The sequence below is a fragment of the Rutilus rutilus genome, assembly GCF_951802725.1.
Source record: "Rutilus rutilus genome assembly, chromosome: 13".
NCBI lineage: Eukaryota > Metazoa > Chordata > Actinopteri > Cypriniformes > Leuciscidae > Rutilus > Rutilus rutilus.
The window spans coordinates 17,352,296-17,374,735 of NC_140218.1; the positions used below are offsets into that span (position 1 = coordinate 17,352,296).

The following is a 22,440-nucleotide window of genomic DNA, read 5'->3' on the forward strand; positions in this document are numbered from 1 at the left end:
AGCCACTTCACAGTGTGAAACTCTGGGATCTTGAATTTCTTGGTTTACTAATGTATTATTTCAGTTTTTAAACATGACTGCTTTGTTACAAATTTTTGCCAAGATGATTTGAGTTATGAAAATGTGCTATTCATTCTCATTTTTGCCTTAAATTATTGATTCTGAAACTGATTTGTGGGTTATTTTTTATTGAATGGTTTTTGATATTTTCATGAACAGAAGCAGTGAAAAGGATCCAGACTTTTTGGCTGTCTTTGTATGCCTGACTTTGTCTGTCGCTGGGGAATAATAAATTGGGCCGTTTTTTTTTTTTTTTACAACGAGGCCCAATTTACCAGAATTCACCCTACTGAATTTCCGGAATTCATATTAGTTTGGGACAGGAAGTCAAATTTGTCTGATCAGCGTTTTAATGTTATTACTGTTCGTGTTAGGGAAATATACACACAGATGAAACGGAGATAAAAGGGGAACTGGAAGTTCATGAGTCCTCAATCTTTATTGTGTAATGAATGAGGCTTTCCCAGTGTGAAGAGTACAGTAAACAAGACTGCTGGGAATCTCTCAGTAACTATAGGCCACAAAAACACTACTGATAGCAGTAAAAACAATGAATTCAGTTGAGTTCAATTGAAGGATTTTCTGTGATATGGCATTAGTATTTAATCCTGAGAAACATGAATCTTACTTGGGCTACTTCAACAAATCTTTAATACAGTGCTCTAATTCTTAACTCTGTGGAACTGAAAGGGGTTCATTAGTAGCCTACCTGTCATGTTCACAGTCGAAACAACTGCAAACTACAAGTTATTGAATAGCAGTACTTTATTATTATGCCATCAAGGAGGTAATGTACTGTGTAAGGTTTATGTCAATCATAGGAATATATGATGAAACTGCAAAGTCTCATGTTTCCTTTTGTCCAGTATAAAGAGAACAGGATGTTGATAACATGTAAGAAAACAGCTGTCGAATACAGTCAAAATAATTTCAGAGTACATGAGATGGCCACAGCAGTGATTTTTAGATAAAGTAATCATACAAAAACTGAAAAATAGAATGATCTATTACAGTGGTACCACACAAAAAATGCAGTGTTATGTGATGTTTTATTCCTCATTATAATATAAAAGGCTACAATATGATGATTACGTATATTTATACCTATATAAACGTACATTTATACAATCAGATAAGCACTAGATCAATGCTCCAAAATGGTTTTGTTTTTTTTACATTTATTGTTCACATTCACAGAATGTTAGGACTTTTTATTGCTCTTATAATAATATAATACAATACAATATAATGATAACGTATGAAACATTTAATATTTTTTTTACTAGATTAGATCAGCACTTGATCAGAAAGTTGTTAACGTTCTGTCAGTTGATCCTTAGGCACTTCTCAGAATGTTATGACTTTTTATTGCTCTAATAATATAATATACAGGATACTATTTCTTTTCTTTTCTTTTCTTTTCTTTTCTTTTCTTTTCTTTTCTTTTCTTTTCTTTTCTTTTCTTTTCTTTTCTTTTCTTTTCTTTTCTTGCTCACTGATCTCTAGTCGGATATATCCAGTGTACGGCAGCGTCACAGCGCCCTCTGCTGGCGTCGGTCGCGTCGCGCTCCGGCAGGAACTGATTCAGCAGCGGCGCGTTTACGCTCTCGAGTCACTCCAGCGCTACCGACTGTCGGGATGTGACCCCGGAACAGGACTCCTCCTTATACACAACACAGCTCTCAAATACAACAAAAACGACAGAATCCTGGACCAGGAGAGGTAAGCCACCAAAGCGGAGGTGTTAGAGTTAGATGTAAAAAATTACGCCCAAAAACGAGGGGCGAATTGAAGCGGTTTGGCTGTTTTCTGTTGCTAGCGAGCTAATGTGTGTGTGTATGTGAATGGGAATTGTGGGAACTTCATTCAGGGCTTTGTTACAGCCCCACTGTCCGGTTTGCCTATTAAAACACCCCCTGTATCTTACTCACACTAACTTTTCTCCTTTAAACACCATAGTCGTAGATAAAAGAAAGTCTGTTTGACTGACATTCTTCATTTTAAAGATATATGAACGATTTGTGCGCGGGTTTTGCCACAGGAAGAGAGAAGAGGACTGGAGTGATTCCAGTCCGCGAACTGTCTGCTGTAGTTCAGTGTTAGACCGATACTTAAAATCGAATTGTAATCTAATATGCAAATGAATGACGTCGTTTATTATCTATACACGTTATACTGTTTACATTCATTGCCTTTCGCCCTCTTTCAGCACATGAATCTGCTGCTGTGAATGCACAGATATGTTTGAATATTCATTGTGATTGCAGGTTTATTTACATTTATGCATTTGGCAGACGCTTTTTTACATTGCATTTCAAGGTACACATTTACATTCTTAATGCTTTGCCTGGGAATCGAACCCATGATCTTGGTGTTGCAAGCGTCAGGTTTATATCGTTGATTTAATTAGTTTTTATTGGGGGGAAAAAGTGCAACACTTTTATGCTGAGTTCTTGTGATTGCTTGCATAGGTTTGTTTGATTATCTTAGACTCGTAGTTCAGAAAGAATCTCAGTCACTTGTACCATTTGATCATGTCTTAGTGGCAATGATAGTCTATTTTTAGTCTTTCCACACCCTAAACTCATTGTGAATACAGAATACATCTGTCAGCTGCAGTGTGGCTCACATTCGGCTATGAAACTGGCAGTCTGCCTGTATGGGCACTTGAACTACGCCAGGCTTCGAGAGCTGACGGGACAGGGCAGGGCCAGCTACTTGTGAACTTGGAAGTGAAACTGTTTTTCTTTAGTCTTCACATTCTCCTGAGGGATTCTAGCTCTTTGAATCCGAGAGAGATGGTTCCCCTCCTCTATGGTAAGGGGGCGGGGGGGGCGGGGGGGGGGGGGGGGGGGGGGGGGGGGCAGGTGCGGCTCATGGACCGCTCAACCTCTGCGTCCCGAAGGGAGATCATCAGCTGCCTTTGAGCTACAAGCTTAGGCATGGACTCAGACCTCCTGCCAAGCCAAGCTTCAACACTTTTTTTTTTTTTTTTTTTTTTTGTTGGGGAGCCCAGCCCCCCTGGTGTCGCTTGGCATCCCCCTACCCCCTCTCCTTTCTGTCCCGTCAGACACAACACAAGCTGGGTCTAATATGCCTTACAGGCCTGCTCCTACATGATCAAGGCCGGAATTCAGGCTCAAATAAGCCTCGTTGGCTGCAAATGTTGATTCTTTCTGTTGCAATTAGCAAAATCCTCTTTGGCTCACTTTCTCTGACTTTGAAGACAAAACCTTTCGTTTTACCTATTAACAATCTCAGTCCTTTTTGGGAAATGTAATATTAATTTAAAAGAAGAAAAAAAAAAATATATATATATATATATTTTTTATAATTATGTATTAATTGGAGTTATGAACTTCTACCTGGTTTAAATCTTCAATCCCAGACAAATTAGCCACACCCTATGAGGACAGGGTTGACTTTCTACCTTGAAATATATCCTAGTGTTTGAGCCCATTTAGTTTAAGGTTTCCTAAATCGTATTATGGAGAGAACTGTCTTGTCATTTCACGTAGCTGTATATTTCCGACAGCCGGTGCAGCAGCGATCCCAAAGGGAGCTTCCCACTGCAGTGGATTTTGTATTGTGATTCATGACAAGCGCTCTCTGGTGCATAACAACCATCTTGTGAAACACTTATACTAGACTGATTTGAATACTGAGATGATGCATTGACAAAATAAGCTTTCAAAATCTTCACTATGGTTTAAACCACTTCACACCTTGTCATAAAAAGTAACTTGTGATTTACTTAAAGTGATAGTTCACCCAAAAATGAAAATTCTCTCATCATTTACTCACCCTCAAGTTGTTCCAAACCTGTATGAGTTTCTTTCTTCTTCTAAACACAAAAGAAGATATTTTGAAAAGTGTCGATAACCAGACGGTTGATGGGCACCATTGACTTCCATAGTAGGACCTTCACACAGGTTTGGAACAACTTGAGGGCGTGTAAATGATGACAGAATTTTCATTTCTTGGTGAACTATCCTTTTAAATGCGAATTGAAAAAAGGTTTAAAAATGTGATTTGTGATTGCATTGCATTGCTGGGTCATGCATTGCTAAGTTATGACCTAGTTATTTGTCATCTGGCTGCCTCATCTCTATTGTTGTCAAATATAGAAGCTATTGTTTCCACACTGTAAATGTGAACGGCTAGTTTCCCATCATATCTGCTGGCAAACATGGCACAAAAACAACTCAAGCTTTTCAAAGGAAGTCTGTATTTTGGTTAAAAATTTCGCTACACCACATTTTCTGCTAAAATCACCTCTAACTTTATTTTATTCTATTCAAAGTAGACTGGAAAGTTGAGGGAAAGAAAGATTAACAAAGTCAGGACAGGTCTGGTTTTAATTATAACCTGATTTACTGGATGCCGATTGGCCCGGTTAGTTTCTGGTCATGTAAATGGATTTCGGTTTAGTCAAGGGTTGGTGAGCCATATAACAGATCTTACTAGAACAGTGCCCTCTGCTGCTTCACAACTCTCTCAAACTAAACTGAACAAAAGCTGGTCAGGATGACATGTTCACTGACAGAAGTTAAATTAGTTTTGGGGCTTGGCAGCCCGTCCCATCCAATAATTCTTCAAGCCAGCATTGCCTGTTTTCACTGACAGGCAAAGGTTATGTAACATTAAGATCCATAGAAAAACCCACTGTGTCCTGGGATCTGTATACTATGGAAACCCATTTGTGCCAGTTGTGATTTAGATGGTGATTGGATAACTGTTAACCTTCTGGCTGCAAATACAGCAGTTTTTGTATTATTATTATTTTTTTCATTTAAGTCACAAGCTGAAACTGTTATGTTTTGAGGGCATCTTTTTTGATGAGCTGAATTAGTTCTGGTCTGGTCAACAGAAGGATATTGATTGCTTTTCATTCATTACAAGGCTAAAAGTATATAGACACTGTAATTTCTAAACCATGTGCATTTCTTAAGGAGTTGGTCCTCCCTGTCTTCCACTCTTCTGGGAAGGCTTTCCACTAAGATGTTGGAACATTGCTGCAGGGAATTGCTCCCATTTCAACACGAGCATCAGTGATGTTTGAGACACTGCTTTTTGCATACTATACAGTAGGGAATTGTGCATATTCAGATATTTCATTCTGACCTTCTGCAAAAGATGTTTCTTGAGTTGAAGATGAATTTCAGATGCATGATTTCTGTCACATGTGATGTTCAAACAATTGAGGAATCTTTCTCTGCAAGCGGTTTGTGAGGATTCAAATGACTTGATGAGTCTATAAATAGAACTGCTAACTGGATTGTGGATCTCCTTCCAGAGCTTCTGCACCTTCCCTACATGGATAGTGGCAGGAGTCACTGATGAACAGATCTTTTGCAGTATCGTCGCTTTGACTCAATGTTATGACCTTGCACCACCAGTGAGATAACTCCCAGTGACCGTACCAAGGCTAAAACACTTTGACTTTATCTGCTTTTCTCTATGTTGTAATTTGAATTAAGCCCCAATTAAACTGTGGGAAACCAAATGAGACTAATTTGAGCCTCAGTGCAGCCTGGGTCATGACTGAACCAGAGGAGACGTGTTCTATATTTAGCCGTCAGCCCAAAGGACCCATCGTCACATGATTTGACATCTTCCACTGTGAAATCAGGCAAAGTCTAAAATGACATCTGGTGGGTGGCAATAAAACTGATTACATTGATGTTTTCGCTTGGATTCTTTGTGAAAAAAAATTGGATTTAGGTAACATGCTGCCTGTCGCTTGATGAGGAGTGTGTGTGTGGAATCTGTGGAATAATTTAGAGGTTTTTTTTATTTGTATTAGTTATGTATACTAATTATATATGTTTCCTATATTTATTCTCATTTAAATGTGCTAAAACAGGTTTTTCCCAAACCTGGGTTTGAGATTAATGTGATAAATGCCAGTGCTTAATAAAAAAAAAATATATATATATATATGTATATATATGTTCTTTTTTAGTTTTTGTCAAGTTTTTATATATATATATGTTTATTAAATATTATTGGTATTATGAGTATAATTTTATAACTCTTGAGTTTGCCAAGAAAAAAATTATATATATATATATATATATATATATAATTATAATCATTATTATTATTATTATTATTTTCTTATATTATATGTATTCTTATATTTATATATATATATATATATATATATATATATGTATATATATATATATGTATATATATATATATATATATATATATGTATATGTGTATGTGTATATATATATATATATATATATATATATATATATATATAATCTTTTTTTAATTAATTCTAAGATTAATAAAATATTCGAAGAAAATCTTTATTATTCTAAGAAAATGATAAATGATGTAAATGATAAATAATGAATTAAAAAAAAGTTTATTAAAATGTAATAAGAATATTAACAACAGACATATTTTATACTCTGAGTCTGGGAAATTAATTTAGGACACAGTTTTGGGAATCCATGGCTAAAGCATGTAAAATTATGGATTGCAGCTTCATTTTGAACATTGTTTATTTTTAAAGCAACTGGCAGAATGTTATAGGTCCGTAATATTGGTTATATGCCATCTATAAGTATGTATTTATAGAGTCAGATTTCCAATGTTTTGCATCCATAACCTCTTCTTTTCCAAATTAGTTTTTCCTAAATGTACCATTTTATAAGTCATATTGTGTTGTGTTCATGGCTTGATTAACAAACGATTTTGATAATGGTTTTCCCAGTTTTTACAGCCTGACATCCACATATTTTATGAAATCTGCAGACTTGCTCAGACAAAGCACCTGCTCCAGAGCTGAGGTGTGCTACAGATCTAAAGCCCTGAGAGATTACGGGCCATTTTTTAGAGATTCATACCTCGGAAGGCTGAAGTAATGGTGCTGTTACACAGGCTTTTCTTGGGTGTTTGCGGCAGAGCTGAGCTGCAGTGAGTCTGCCTGCTGTCTGGCCTGTCTGGTTTCCAGCAGGAAGGACGGACAGTCATGATCAAAAGCGCGAGAGGGAGAGTGAACGGTCTCCCCCCTGAAGGTGTGCCTGGTGTCACAGAGCTGCCGAGCTGCCTCTCCGGTCCCTCTCGTGTCTTTCATCTGCGAGCACTCCTCATCCCCCCACGGCTGCCGGAATAAAGTGCATGCTTTATTGAATATGAAGCCCTTTTGATGGCACGGCCCTTTGGTGACTGATGAGTCTGTGACTGTAGTAGAGGAAATGTAGATTAGTTATTTTGCCAGCGTTACCCGTTTCTTATACCACTTTCCGTCTTAATGTCTTTTCCCGGCTTACATTTAAGTGCCTTCAGAAATATAAGCTGTTAACACGGCAGATTGGCTAGGGGAGGTACTGTCACTCTTAAAGTCAAGGCCAGACAAATGTATCTGTCGTGCAATAAAGGGTTGGAGCCATGAGCCAGCTTTCCAATGAAATATAGGCTAACCCCACATCAAACAAGCTGTCAACATGTACTGTATTAGAGGCTCTTTGTGCAGATAAGAGGGCGTGAGACATCACAGGCTCTGGATGTCGCCAAAGGATTCAATCTGACAGATTCACAAAACCCCAGAATATATTTAATGTCATTCATTTTGCTCTATTGTGAGTGCCAGTCTGTGAGTTTTTTTCTTTTTTTCCTTCTCCCACATGACATTGGTGTGAGATGCATTATCGCATTGATTGTGGATTAGATGGTATGACCACAGACTGTCTTTGTTTATTGTGTTGTGATGCTTTTTCTGGAAAATAACATTTGAGGCATCAGATCGTTTTGAAAATTGTGGCTTTCTCATCTGTGATTATGTTCTTTTCTTTTGCTCCTCAAGGTCCTTAAAATTGTTTCACACTGAGTGCAAGTTTGAAAATAGGTCATTAGGAAGTGAGCAAGACGAGGGAAAGCTGGGAGCACTGTTAGATCTTCCATTAAATATGCATGAGGGCCATTTATGATGCTGTCAACCTGCTCCATGATCTGAAGTGTGTTCAGACTTCAGACACTGTCATTCTCCTTAATTAGAAGCTTTCTGCAAAGGTTATGATGGGTTTGATATTTAAGCCAGATATGTATGCCAGTTTGTACAGGTAGAAATGTTTTTTTCTTCTCTATATCTCTATCTGTTCCGTTTAAATAAATGGTAACACTTTACAATAAGGTTTCATTTGTTAACATTAGTTAATGTATTAACTAACCTGAACCAAACATTAGCAATACATTTGTTAGTTAATAAAAATACAGCTGTTCATTGTTTGTTCATGCTACTTCACAGTGCATTAACTCATGTTAACAAATACAACTTTTGATTTTAATAATGTATTATTAGTAAATGTTGAAATTAACAAACAATAAATGTTGTAGAAGTGCAGTTCATGTTAACTAATGTAGTTATCTAATGTTCATTGCAGTTGATTTTAGATCTAATTCACATTTTTCGGCCCTCATGCATTATATTTTTTTGTATGAAACCCAAGCAGGAATGTATTCAACTCACGAGTTCTGAAAATAAATGTGAGGTATGAATAATTGAATCCTCTCTTGCTCTGTGTGCGGTTGCTCAGCAGTGCGTCAGGAGCAGGGGGGATGAACCGAGAGGAAGCCCCTGGCAAGTCTCCTGAGGAGATGTACATCCAGCAGAAGGTGCGGGTGCTGCTCATGCTCAAGAAAATGGGATCAAATGTAAGTGTCAGACCAGTGAGAATAAGACATCTTCTGATGTGCTTTATAGACGACATGAAATAGCATTCGTTTTTAACATAAGTAATGTGACATTTCTGAGTGAAAAAATGTTCTGTGAGAAATAGAGCAAGACATGATTGTGTCTGTGAGGATTAAATTACATAATTAAGAAATAGGTAATTGGTTAATATTATTTTTCCCCTAGCTGCACAATCTTGGTTACATTAAATTTTTTTTTTTTAAACCTGCTTTGATTGATTAATAACGCAAAATAAGCTGATTATCGTTTGGATACTTATGTTTTCTTTAAAATATAGAAACCAGCCATTGTCTCGAATATGGTGATCGGTTCATTGTTCCTTTAAACGGATTTAGCGTATGACAGTTTAGTTGCGTTTTAAAACCTCTGTGTAGTTCTTAACCAGACGCTGGCATGGATTTTCATTGCCATATGTGAATGTGTTTTTTTTGTCCCCACCCTTCCAGCTGACACCAAATGAGGAAGCATTTCTGCGGAATTATGCAGGCGTGGTGCATAGCCAGATGAGTCAGTTGCCACAGCACCCTATTGACCAGGGTAAGTCAACATTTACTGATGACCAAACCGATGACATCACATCACACCTCCACCCTTTACCACTAACACTCTAAGGTAGCATTGAAAGATTAGAAGAATTATTGTCTTTCCTTTCCTGATTGTTTAGTTCATCATTTGAAATGGTGTCGTTAAAATATGGAAAGGTGACTTTAGATCATGCATATATTAGATTTTATCTATCTATCCATCTATCTATCTATCTATCTGTCTGTCTGTCTGTCTGTCTATCTGTTTCTCTTTACCTTGGATCACAAAACCAGTCACAAGTAGGCCAGGTATATTTGTGGCAATAGCCAACAATACATTGTAAGGGTCAAAATTATCGATTTTTCTTTTATGGCAAAAATCATTGGGATATTAAGTAAAGATCATGTTCCATGAAGATATTTGGTCAATTTCCTATCGTAAATATATAAAAACATTTATTTTTGTGAGTGAAAGCAGCACAATCGCGAACATAAATGGACAACTTTAAAGGCGATTTTCTCAATGTTTCGATGGTTTGCACCCTCAGATTCCAGATTTTCAAATAGTTGTATCTCGGCCGCATGTTGTCCTATCCTAACAAACCATACATCAATGAAAATCTTATTTATTCAACAACAGTGATGTATAGATCTAAAAAAAAAAAAAAAAAAAGACCCATGTGACTGGTTTTGTGGTCCAGGGTCACATATATAAAATTAGCAAGATTTGTTTATATTGGGACAATGTGATGCTGTAGCTTATTCCACAAGGGGGCGCTAGCACGACATAAATATTTCAAGTAGGCAGTTTGAACTACAAATGTTATTTTCCTGTGCTTTTAACTCTGATCAGTTGATCTAAAGTTCTAGAGTGAGTTAAATTCACTCAGTTATATGCCATAGTGAGAATGGCACTGTAATGTCTTACCAAAATGCATTAACTGAGCACTTTGTCATAGAGTTCACATGCTCTGTAAAATGTGATGTGTTTTTGACAGGGGAAAAATGTTAATGTTGTAAATAACATTAACATGTGGTGCATAAAAGTGTGGAGCACACATTTAGTTTTCATTAAATATGCATATAAGCCTGGTTGTAAAGTGATCGTTTTGGAAGGATCTTTATAAATAATGCAGTAGCACAAGATAGATGGAAATAGATGTGTATTGTACATCTGGGATTGTTCTTGCTCAAAATCCTTTTTAAGCAGATCTTTGTGTGCGTTTGCTCCAATGTTATGAAATCTTCCATCGCTGGTGAGTGATTTTAAGATGTGATGTGCTTCTAGAATAAAAAAATGGAAACGGCAGCCCTTAGATGAAAGCGATCTCTGTCTATCAAATGCAGTCTAATGAGGCAGAGATGAAAGGGACTTAATGAACAACACGCAATGAAGAACAACCTTTGTTTAATGCACAGACGAGGGCCATCAGGAATAATTTAGGGGAGTAAACCAATATGTGTTAAATATGTTAGATTTCAGTAAACAACAACTCTGGACAACATGAGCTGTGGAACATTAAAAGTGATCTAGGAGCTTTTTTACAGCGGATGCTATTGAAAACGCGATGTGTCTATCCCTCACAGCCTCGCTTTCATGCCTTTCACGGCGCTGGTCTGAATGATGACTATGTAGTATTGGTGCATATAGATGGCACTCTCGCGCTAATGCTTTCTCTTTCACATCAGGCAAAATAGCGCCGCATCTCAGGGGACTATACCACAGTTGGATGAATTATTTACGTATCCAGCTGTCTCAGAGGAGCCTGTGTTTGTGTCCAACACCTTGGAAAATGAGTCACCCAGTGACTAGTATAGCTTTGCAGATAAGGCTTAGTTTGCTTCTGATGATGCTTACAAAAAAAGAAATGCTATATGGCTTTACATTTACAAGAATGACTGATCTGTAAGCCTCTCAGATTTCTGGGGTCAATTAAAGGGCTGCTGTCAATAATGTTATGTGAATAAGGATGGGAGTTCATCTGTGATGGGCACAGTAACACGTTTGTGTGCAGACGAACAAGCTGAATAGACTCGGACCACTGATGCTGACCATTTCACTTTCTCAATGGCTATTGTTCTCAGATGTGAATAAACACTTCTGTGTTGAATGTTTTTGAGAGAGAAATGTTAGGCATGATCGTGCTATTCTGAATGCGGTCAGTTTTGATCTCAGCTGGACAGGTTTGATTGATTATTTGACCGTGAAGGTGGGATCCACACCATATATAACATTAATCCTTGTGGATAGGCTCCCAGAAGTACTACCCCAGAACACCTTAGCAATAGCCAAGCACCCAAACATTGCAACAGTGAGTTCTGCACTCAGCTGTGTACAAACCTGGTATGTTTACTCCTTCAGATGCTCCAAACCTGTTACTTTCCCTGTTTACTAGTCTACGGATTAAACAAATTTGCATATGGGACCATCTAATTGGCTAATTACCATAGACGCATATTCTAAATTTTGTAATGCAACTTTAATCTCATCTAAGGCCTTGAAGTTTAGAGGATGAAACTGGATGGTGGTGTCTGGGGGAGGATGATGGGCGTAGGAGAACTTTTGAGAGTTCATGCAGCTCAAAGCTTTATACCATGCCAAGCAGACTCATTAACAGGCCTGAAGAAATAGATGCAGCTAAGATAAAATGATCAGGCAACTCTTTATTTCTGCGATAATTAGGCGAATATGTGCATTTGGCGTCCCGTTCATACGATTTTAATTTTTCTAATAATAATTTTTTTATATACAATTATAAAACATATATATTAGACGAGAGGTAGCTTGATAATTTGGATCCAAAAGAAGCACGAGTGGCAGGCCTGTCTCTGATTGATCCTCACCATTGGCTGAAAGCCGACAACGAGGCTGTGAGAGAGCCTGCCACCCCTTTTATGGATGCCTTGGGAACTGAACAACAAAGTGAGTACAGTAGACAGTTTCCATGGCGATGGAATAGAGTGTCGAGCGGGGTGGACAAGGGCTTCGTGTGTGGATGAGGGAGTGGAACAGGCCTCATTAGGGGACCTTCAGTCAAGCCAGATTGTTAATTACAGACGGATGGTGTGAGGACATCACACTCACTCATTTGGTCTTGTCTGTGTGACAAAGCATTTGAAAGGAAGCTGCTCTTTTACGTCCTCCTTTACAAGCTTTATTGTCTTTGTTGTGTAAGTGCCTGCCCTTTAAAGAAGAGTTCAAAGCTATGCACGAGTTAGTTGTGTATTATCCATCTTTTAGACTGACACAGCCGAGTCAACAGTCTTTTGTCTTGTGTCTGCTGGTATAATCCTCAGACAGTATAATCCCAGACTGCACTGCATCAGTGGACTGATGCGACACAGACAGCGCTCTTAAGACCCTTTATCACTGAACCAATGAGTCATTGCCCAAAACACACAGAAAACATCATTTTCTCATAGTGTGTGCAAACTACAAGCCATTTTTTATTTTATAGATTTGATGATGTTTTGAATGAATTACTGTTGCTACATCGCTAAAATTAAAGAGGGTAAAAAAAAAAAATTAAAAAAAAAACTATATAGGCTGAAGGTTTACATGGATAATTTCCTCTCAGGCTCTGGTATTTTAAGCCTAACCTTAATCTGTCCATTTTTGGTCATTGTAACTTCATTTTGTTTGGCAGCTGTGAAAGTGTTTTTAGGTGGTCCACTTGCACAGCATAATAATGCAGTAGATGTTATTAAACAGCCCTGTCGCCATCCTGCTGTTCACATCATTATCCTCTTCTGCTGTAGATTGGGACCCGTTTCTAATTGCAGTAGTAATAGTCTAAATGTCTGTTTCCCCCGATAAGCAAATTAATGAGCCACAGAACCTGCTTTAAAGAAATTACACTGTCATGTGGAAGGGAGAAAGTAACATTTAGGGTCTATTAGAATAATGTATTAATTTTTTATTCTATTTATTGATTAATTATTAAATAATACAGTATATTATTTAATTTTAATCATATTTCTATAAATACAGTGCTATGCATAAGTTTAGACACCCATGCTAAAGTTGACTAAAAAGAGGAATAAAAAATCATCTTTTGGAAATTGAACTTAATGCCTTAATTAAAAAAATTAGGAAAAATCCAACCTTTAAGGACACCAATTTTCTTTGTGAATGAATAATGTATCGTAAATAAATAAATGTTCTTCCTTAAAATACAGGGTGCATAAGTCTGGACACCCCTATGTTAAATTCCCATAGAGGCAGGCAGATTTTTATCAGTTACAGTCAACAGGCCAGTTACTTCATGGATCCAGGATACTATGCATCCTTATAAAGTTCCCTTGGCCTTTGGAATTAAAATAGCCCCACATCATCACATACCTAGAGATTGGCATGGAGTACTTTCCATAAGATCATCTCTCAATGCAAATCAAACCAGCTATTAGGCTAACTGAAATAAAACCATGCCAATCTCAATATATATATACAGTACAGGCCAGAAGTTTGGAAACATTACTATTTTTAATGTTTTTGAAAGAAGTTTCTTCTGCTCATCAAGCCTGCATTTATTTGATCAAAAATACAGAAAAAAATGTAATATTGTGATATATTATTACAATTTAAAATAATTGGTTTTCAATTTATTATACTTTAAATTATTATTTATTTCTGTGATGCAAAGCTGAATTTTCAGGATCATTACTCCAGTCTTCAGTGTCACATGTGACATCCAGTCTATCACATGATCCTTTAGAAATCATTCTAATATTCTGATTTATTATGAGTGTTGGAAACAGTTCTGCAGCCTAATATATTTTATGAATAAAAGGTTAAAAAGAACTGCATTTATTCAAAATAAAATATTTTCTAATAATATAAATCTTCTTCTTTACTATCACTTTTTATCAATTTAACACATCCTTGCTGAATAAAAGTATTGATTTATTTCCAAAAAAAATTACTAACCCCAAATTACTGACCAGTAGTGTATATTGTTGTTACAAAAGATTTCTATTTTTAAAACATTTGCTTTTTTTTTTTTTGGAACAGCAGAACTGTTTCCAACTTTGATAATGAATCATCATATTAGAATGATTTCTAAAGGAACATGTGATAGACTGGATGTCACATGTGACACTGAAGACTGGAGTAATGATCCTGAAAATTCAGCTTTGCATCACAGAAATAAATGATAATTTAAAGTATAATAAATTGAAAACCAATTATTTTAAATTGTAATAATATCACAATATTACATTTTTTTTTCTGTATTTTTTTATCAAATAAATGCAGGCTTGATGAGCAGAAGAAACTTCTTTCAAAAACATTAAAAATAGTAATGTTTCCAAACTTTTGGCCTGTACTGTGTGTGTGTGTGTGTGTGTGTGTGTATATATATTATGTGTGTGTGTGTGTGTAAGAGGATCCAGCCTTGAACTAAGTTAACATACGGAAACACTAATACTTAGTCAAATGGATAATCTGTTGATGTCATTTCTACAGACTCTGATTCATGGTTAACGGTACAGATAACTTTAGCAACATCCGAACATGACGTTCTGTTCCTTTGTCCCGTTGTTGGCCTTCACAGTTGTCTTTCTTGTCTCACACAGCTATCATGAGAAGAGCAGAATAAAGTTCAAATTGACAATTCTCTTTCTACAAAATAAAAATCTTAATTTATTTGGTTGCATGAGCTAATTAATTACAAAACAAAACAAGCACATATTTATTCTCTGGAAGCAGGGCTAAATGAGTCAACACTGCATTCCTGACATGGGTCAGACCCTCACTCACCTCTACAGACATTGCCTGTAACGGAAATACCAGTATAGATGCACTGGTTAAAAAAAAAAAAAAAAAGATTTCCAATTCATTATATAATAGTGTGTGTGTGTGTGCTAATTAGTCTGATTGACGATTATGCCCACAGCTAGATCTCTAGCACTGAAATGGAAATGAAACTTTAGAGGGATGTCTGGGACCGTGAGTCAACTTTTGGCTACTTTTGAGTTTTTGTAGATGTAGAAGTGTCTTGCGTGATCCACACAGAATGGTGTGGGGGTGTATGTGTGGTTGTTTGTCAGTCCCACACACTCACTGCTGGCCATGTTTAAGCACACTTCCTAATGGCCAGTAATACCTGCTATCGCAGCTCCTCAGCGGTGATCTGAATGCCATCATCTTTGAATCAGAAGAGTGCCCTGTCTGGTGTCATCATTATATTGCTATTATCAGATGATTCACAGGTGACAGACTTACTATTGCTGTTAAACAGGGACGAATTAGGAAATGACCTCTAATCATACAGTGTCATTGATCTAAAGGTCCACATAGTAATAGTAGTTTCATATTTAGTGTATTTAGTTGTTTCCTGAGTAATTGTTAGGTTTAGATTAGTGTTTTTATTTTACATTGAGAGGCAACCCACACCATAAAACAGCTTTTATTATTATCTAATTACTGGGTTGTTATTTTTTTATTGTATTAATTTCTATTTGTGCACAACTGTTTATCGAGGTAAAAATTACTGATTGCGCCATTAAGTTCATAAAATTAGAGCGTGTTAGTCTAATGAAGCTGTTCCTATCAGAGATTTCACCTTCACAATTAAAGCACTGTCCCTTCAGTATCATAGACCACAGGTGTTTTGTGATATGATAATGGATTAGGGTGAGTGTATTCCTCCGGGATTGTGGTTCGAGGTTAAACAGGGCAGTATTGGAGAGAGGCAGTGATACGGGGATGTGATGCTGTTTGTTCATAGGTGTTTGCTGCCTGCCGGATTGTGATGCAATCTGATTCTGAGCTGTTGCTAGGCGACGGCTCATGAGGGTTGTGACGTCTGCGGCGCGTTGGCTTGTGATCCTGACACAGCGTGTGTCGCAGGGAGTGGCGCGATCATAACGAAGGCAGGCGGAAGATGGAGAGGGACATTTTCCTCCACTGTCTCTCCATCCTCCTTCCGCTTAAACGCACTTTCAGTTTCAACTGTGAGGATGTTGAGAGCAGCCGGTCAGTTGTTATAAAGCTTCGTCCTTAATCATGATCAGGCCGTTACGCAAGCATTATGCAACTGTAAAGATGATACAGGATCAAAGACATGCTGTTGATGGTTAAGTAGTCTCAATACTCAGCATCGGTCTCATTTTCATCATGTTTACAGTCTATACAGTGGAGTCTGTACACTGTGATGTGTCATGTGGATGTTACATTTTCTATCCTATTCCAGCTTATTATGTGGAGACATTTCCCTGAAAAGTATAAACACTGATTCTGTGACTATCATTCAAAAATCAAAACATTGCTCTTTTTCTATTAAGAGTATTTGTTTTATTCTGCTGTAAGCTAAAGCGTCGGAAAGACTGAAATTAGACCCGTTTTCAGTAGAATTAGACGACATACAACCTGTGAACAGGGTGCGAAGCTTCAGTGTTTTCAGTAAGGTGCTAACACTCGTCTGAAGCTGGATCAAATTCACTGTCTCTCTGTGTGCTAATGTTCCTGCTTTGTTTTAATCAGAAAGATGAAAAGTCATTGTTCTTACCCTCCCTGTTTTAAAGAGTATCTTCATTTGAGTGTTAAAGTTATAGGCCAATAACCACATAAAACAGACTTAGAAGTTGTCTTATAATGCCTAGTTTTAAGTGCAATACTTTTTTAGTATATATTTTTTGTAAAGAACATCTCCAAAATACACAGACCTTTAGTAAGGTAAAATGGCATCTTTGATGTTGAATGGGTTTCTTCTGCTCTTTGAGAATAAGTCCTGGAGATAAAACTGGTCATTTTATACTGAGGCTGTGGAGTGTCTGATTTGTGGGTTAGAGTACATGAAAGGCAGAGGAAATTAACATGCTAACATTGTGCTTTCTGCTTATTAAGCTTCAGCTAGGTCAGTCAAAACACTACTTTTTCTTCAAACCAGTTTAGAATAAAAAAAAAAATAGGTCCATAACTGGGTTGCAAAACATATGATATTGGAGTACGTCCTGTGCAGCAAACTGCCTTTGACCTTCAGACGTCCACCTGACCTAAAATAATCTGGACAGAGCTCACGTTTTGCTGTTTATTTACTACTGTTTACACAATCGTGGTATTGTTATTAATCCGTGTTCATCTAGGGACAGCTGGACCTGCAAATCCTGTTTGCCTGGTTTGCAGGGGTTTGTTTTCCATCCCCGGGCGGGATCGTTAATTCAGGATTGGAATTGATTAGAGCCTTCCCTTGATAAGACTTGGCCCGAACCTGACTGAAATCACAAACTGCTGCTGCTTTAAAAGCCGCACCGACTTCCTGCTATCCGCCGGTGACATTTTAATGTCTTTAAAGGACATCTCTTGCAGTGTTTGTTTTGGCTCACACACGGGTCTCTCGTATTTCAGATATGGACAGTAGTAGATTTGGTTTATAGAGGCTTTTAGTCGAATTTCTTATCGGTGCGGCACAGAAAATCCTAAGCAGTGGTTGGTAATGTGGGTGTCGTGTGTCTCACGCCGCATGCTGCAAAAACAGATGCTGATTTGACCCTGACGTTAAGCTTGTTGATGTGAACACAAACTGAGGTCTATGTATCTGCTCTGTATTCACAATACTCTTATGAATGGGATCATTATGATATACTGCGAACATCCATCCCCACAGTTCTCCAGGACAGAGCTCAGGGCATCTGGAGTATGAATGTGTGAAATATTGATTTGAGGTCAGTGGGGTCAGTGCTGATAAAAGAAGGCTTATCTTTACAGATTTCAGACTTTAGATACCTTTGCACTGTTCGAAATAATACTAACTTTCTGTATGTGCTGAATACATGACCCACACTGCATTGACCAACAGAGCACACTGGGTCTTGAACCCATGCTTAAATGCACTTATTTTTCTCATTTTATTAGAATTACATTAATTAAAACATTTTTACTTTGAGTAAAAAACATGCCAAAAGCAGATGTGGAACTTGTAGAATTCAGTACACAACAGTTGTGCTACACTGTACTGCTTATTTTGTGCATGTTTTACATACCATTTAAACAAATAGTATGCAGTATTCAGTGTATACTAGATTTCTTTTGGAATGTTTTGTAAGGCAGACAATTGCAAGGCATTGTCTGAGTTTAATTACACGCCACACAGCCTGTCTGCTCTTCAGCCATTATAATAACGTTTGTGCCATTGGACAAGCTCACTTAATTTGCTCCGTTGTGAAGATTACATTTTCCTTGCCTAATAAAGCCGTTAGGATAATAGCTTGGAGAGTGGCTGTATACAGTGCTACGTGCTAATAGTTTTAAAATAAGTATTCTTCTTATTGAATTAAGTATTTCATTTTTGACGTGAATTTCTTTATATAGTTATTTTAATTCTGTAAATCTGTAATATTTATATAATTACTTAAAATACTTATGTATAAAAATAGATGTATATGAATGATATAGTTGTTTATTTTTTGCATATAATCTGTGAATATGGAATAATAACCGGCCAGTTGAACCCAGTTATCGTCTGATGCAGATCCTATCACTGGTTTTGATTGTTTTGTCCTTTTCCCAGGAGCTGAGGACGTGGTGATGGCCTTCTCAAGATCAGAGACCGAGGACAGGAGACAGTGACCTCTCGCCATGCCGAGTCACTACAGCTGAACACAACACAACACAACACTGTTGACTGATGGAGAGGGCGGAGCCTGAGACGGGAGAGGGGCGGGGCTCTGCTGCATGCCAGTTGCCCCACTTCCCTTCTCTTCCCCATTCCCCTCTTCTTCCTCACACTAACTGTTACACTATCGGGCCCTGCGGCCGCACTACCTGGTGACTTACAGCAAACCAGTCAGAAAGAGTCCTGGCGGGTAAATATTTGATTTGGGGGTTTTAATTTTTTTTTTGTTTTTTTTTTGCATCATGCTTCCGTAAAACTGGCGTTTTATATTTGTTCCCATGAGAGACTTAATGGACCAAGAGCTTCATTTGTCTGGTCAAACTACGAAAAAATATAAATCGCCTTATGGGTTGTTATTACAGACAATTTTCTTTTTTTTGTGAATGCGTGTATGTAGTTTCTTGTTTTACTGTCTACAGGATCATGCAGGTAGATTTTCTTTGTTTGTTTACTTTATTATTTTCAGGTTTTTTTTAATTGTTTAGTAGTTGTTCACATCATAATTTCATCCAAATAACACTCATGTTGTTGTGGAGGATACCGAGGCCCATACACAAGCACACGCTCGCAGAACGATGTACACGAATTACCTGATGTTTCATGATCTGTTTTTTCGATGTTTGGATTAATGTGAAATTTCATAGATTTTTGTACAGAACGTGAGAAAAAAAGTAGAAAAGTGAACGAGTTGTGCCAACTGTGTTTTTATGTAAAATATTTCTAAAGGTATCTAATGAATGTCTTAGGTCCTTATTTATTTTTTCAATGTCTTAAAATGTAGACAAACACAAACCCTTTTAAACTTCAATTCTGATTTGTAACCGCATGTTTTTAATACGAATGAAACCATAATAACCACAAATTTACATGTCAAATGGCAATCTCAGCCTTAAGCGTCGTGACAGGACGTGCCGTTCCCGGACACGAGTATGCGGCACGGTATATTTGACTGTGATTCAGTGGTGCTAGTGAAACACGTTTTTGAAGACGAAGGCGAATATGAGCTTGTTTCAATTCCGAGGACGCTAAACGTCCCGCGATAACTAAATTATTGAAAACCAAACTTTTTCAATTTGATTTTGTATTTTGGCCTCTGACCTTTTTGGTAACATTAATTCATGTTCGGTATTTAATGCGTATTCATGTTTTGTTAACTTGCTTAACATAATTGTATCCTAGTGTTTTGAAATGACGCATGCCTGCATTGTGATCTACGGTGTATATGTTCAAGTAGCTCTGTAATGGTCACGAGAGCCTCAATGTACACCCCTTTTTAATCTGTGGATGTAAGTCCTTTTATGGAAATGGCTTTTATAGTTCTCGCTAATATCAGCAATAAGTATTTGAATGTGTTCAGTCATCAAGGCTACTTATCCACGTGACAGACGCATTATCTCACCAATGACAGGAACGTGCATCTGGTTGCTTTTAACTGTAAATCCTCCTTGTTTTGTCTATGCATTGTTTCTTAACATCAGAATCATACAATCGTGTCTTACATGCGTTTCAGGTTGGGTTCGTTGCCTTTCAGCTTTGCAACCATATGAATGTCACTCTGGATTCTTGTTTAATTCATTGACTTCATTGCATGTTGTCCCTACTCGCTTGAGCTGTTGAACTATTTAATGTGAATTGCTTTTTTTAATTGTTTTAAAATTCACTTTTTTTTTTTTTTTTGCCGTATGGCCGTTGACCTCGTCCCTTGACTTAAATGCGTCCAAAATCTATACCGACTGAACCATTAAAGGAGTTGAAAACTGCCTGTTGTATTGAAAGTTTTTGCTTCCAATGGAATTTATTCTGAAATCAAGTATGAAAGACTGGGTTGTGTGTTTCGACCCTTCTGTCTGTGAGATAAGAACTAAGCTGGAGGGAAATCTCATAATAAGGGCATATTTTGCTCCACTTTATGGAAGTCTTTGGGATCTGATAAGATACCAGTACAAGAAAAACATAAGCAAGGACACAACAGATTAAGCATGCAGATATAGTAAATGTTTTAAATGTAAATACGCATGCAGATAATTATGCTATTTGATAAGTGATACGTTTCTTTAAAACAAACTCTTAATAAAACTCAAATTTGATTTGCTCAATTAACCCTGTGGTGCATGATGTCCACTAAATAATATGTAGTATTGCAATATTCATCAATGTATTGCATGTTTTATTATTCGCTTTTCAATAATTTAATGGTTAATCAGGTTTTCATCAATCATTTGATTAATTTATTTTAAAATGGGCATAGTATTGTCTATATATGGAACTGAAACACTGGCCAATATAGTGTTGGAGGTTTCAAGCCTATATATGCACGCCTGGTGGCCAAGCTTCACTGCTTCACACAGTGTGAATTAGCAGAGCAATAGAGCAGCTGCACATAAAATATTGCAATCCACGCAACATAATAGGAGACATATCAGAGTTCATAACAGGACAAATTGTTGGTGCGTGGCTCATCTGTGACCAGGACAGCAAGTCTTTGTGGTGTATCGAGAGCTATGGTATCCAGGGTAATGCAGGCATACCACCACGTAGGATGAACCACATCCAACAGGAGTAACTGTCGACGCAAGAGGAAGCTGTCTGAAAGGGATGTCTGGGCACACTAACCCGAATTGTATTTAAAAAAACATAAAACATGTATTGTTCTCTGATGAGTCCACCTTCTCTGACTTTCCCACATCCGTGAGTTACAGTGTGGAGAAGCCCCAAAGAGGCTCAACACCCTGACTGTCGCGTGCCCAGAGTGAAGCACAGCGGTGGATCAGTGATGGTTTGGGCTAAAATATCATGGCATTCCCCACTGCGCTTGATCCGTCACTGCCAAGGACTACCGAACCATTCTGGAGGACCATGTGCACCTAATGGTTCAAACTTTGTACCCTGAAGGCAAATCAGCATGCACAAATACACACAGCAAGACTTGATGAACATGAAAGTGTAGTTGAACATCTCCCATGGCCTGCACAGTCACCAGATCTAAATATTTTTTAGCCACTTTGGGGTATTTTGGAGGAGATGATCAGAAAACGTTTTCCTCCACCAGCATCACATAGTGACCTGGCCAGTTCCAAGAGGAATGGATCAAAATCACTCTGGCCACTGTGAAGGATTGTCCCCGTCATTCCCAATATAAATTGATGCTGTATTGGCCACATTTGTGAATCTTGTTTCCAATCTTGAATCCAAGTAAAAAATAAACACTTGTGATCTGGTATAACAGTGAATTTGTCCTTGAGTGCATAATACTGTATTGTATTTAGTCGTAGGTGAAGGTACAGTATATAGGCTGCTGCTAAACGCAGATTGAGATATGTTTCCCCATTCTGATTACATGAATTCCCCATATAATAACCAACATCTGCTCAGTGCTTCTCCCGCCATCTTCCACAGATGGTCGAATCCTGTGATTTAGAGGAGGCTGGCTGTGGGAATGAAGCGCCAGCTGCTGTGGAATTTAAATGGGTATGCATCATCCTCAATTGGATCACCATTTTCAGAGCATGACACTGATACACAGCTCCAT

The 22,440-nt window shown here is 37.6% G+C and overlaps 1 protein-coding gene across 2 annotated transcripts; it reads left to right on the forward strand.

Annotated features, from left to right (window-relative positions):
* Positions 1-1,604: 1,604 nt before the first annotated feature.
* ctnnbip1 (catenin, beta interacting protein 1) lies at positions 1,605-20,671 on the forward strand. 2 transcript variants are annotated; one of them, XM_084427913.1, is made up of 4 exons: positions 1,605-1,782; positions 8,616-8,733; positions 9,220-9,310; positions 18,807-20,671. In XM_084427913.1, the coding sequence occupies exons 2-4, from the start codon at positions 8,638-8,640 to the stop codon at positions 18,863-18,865; spliced, it is 246 nt and encodes an 81-aa protein (XP_084284039.1). In that variant the 5' UTR covers positions 1,605-1,782; positions 8,616-8,637; the 3' UTR covers positions 18,866-20,671. The 2 variants fall into 2 exon arrangements, with proteins under 2 accessions (XP_084284039.1, XP_084284038.1); XM_084427912.1 differs by having other exon boundaries at positions 1,656-1,782; positions 8,619-8,733.
* Positions 20,672-22,440: the final 1,769 nt, after the last annotated feature.

Coding starts and splice junctions, on each gene's coding strand:
- ctnnbip1 (XM_084427913.1), top strand. CDS start 8,638: ATGAACCGAGAGGAAGCCCCTGGCAAGTCTCCTGAGGAGATGTACATC. Junction 8,734..9,219: donor TCAAGAAAATGGGATCAAAT/GTAAGTGTCAGA, acceptor CCACCCTTCCAG/CTGACACCAAATGAGGAAGC. Junction 9,311..18,806: donor ACAGCACCCTATTGACCAGG/GTAAGTCAACAT, acceptor TCCTTTTCCCAG/GAGCTGAGGACGTGGTGATG.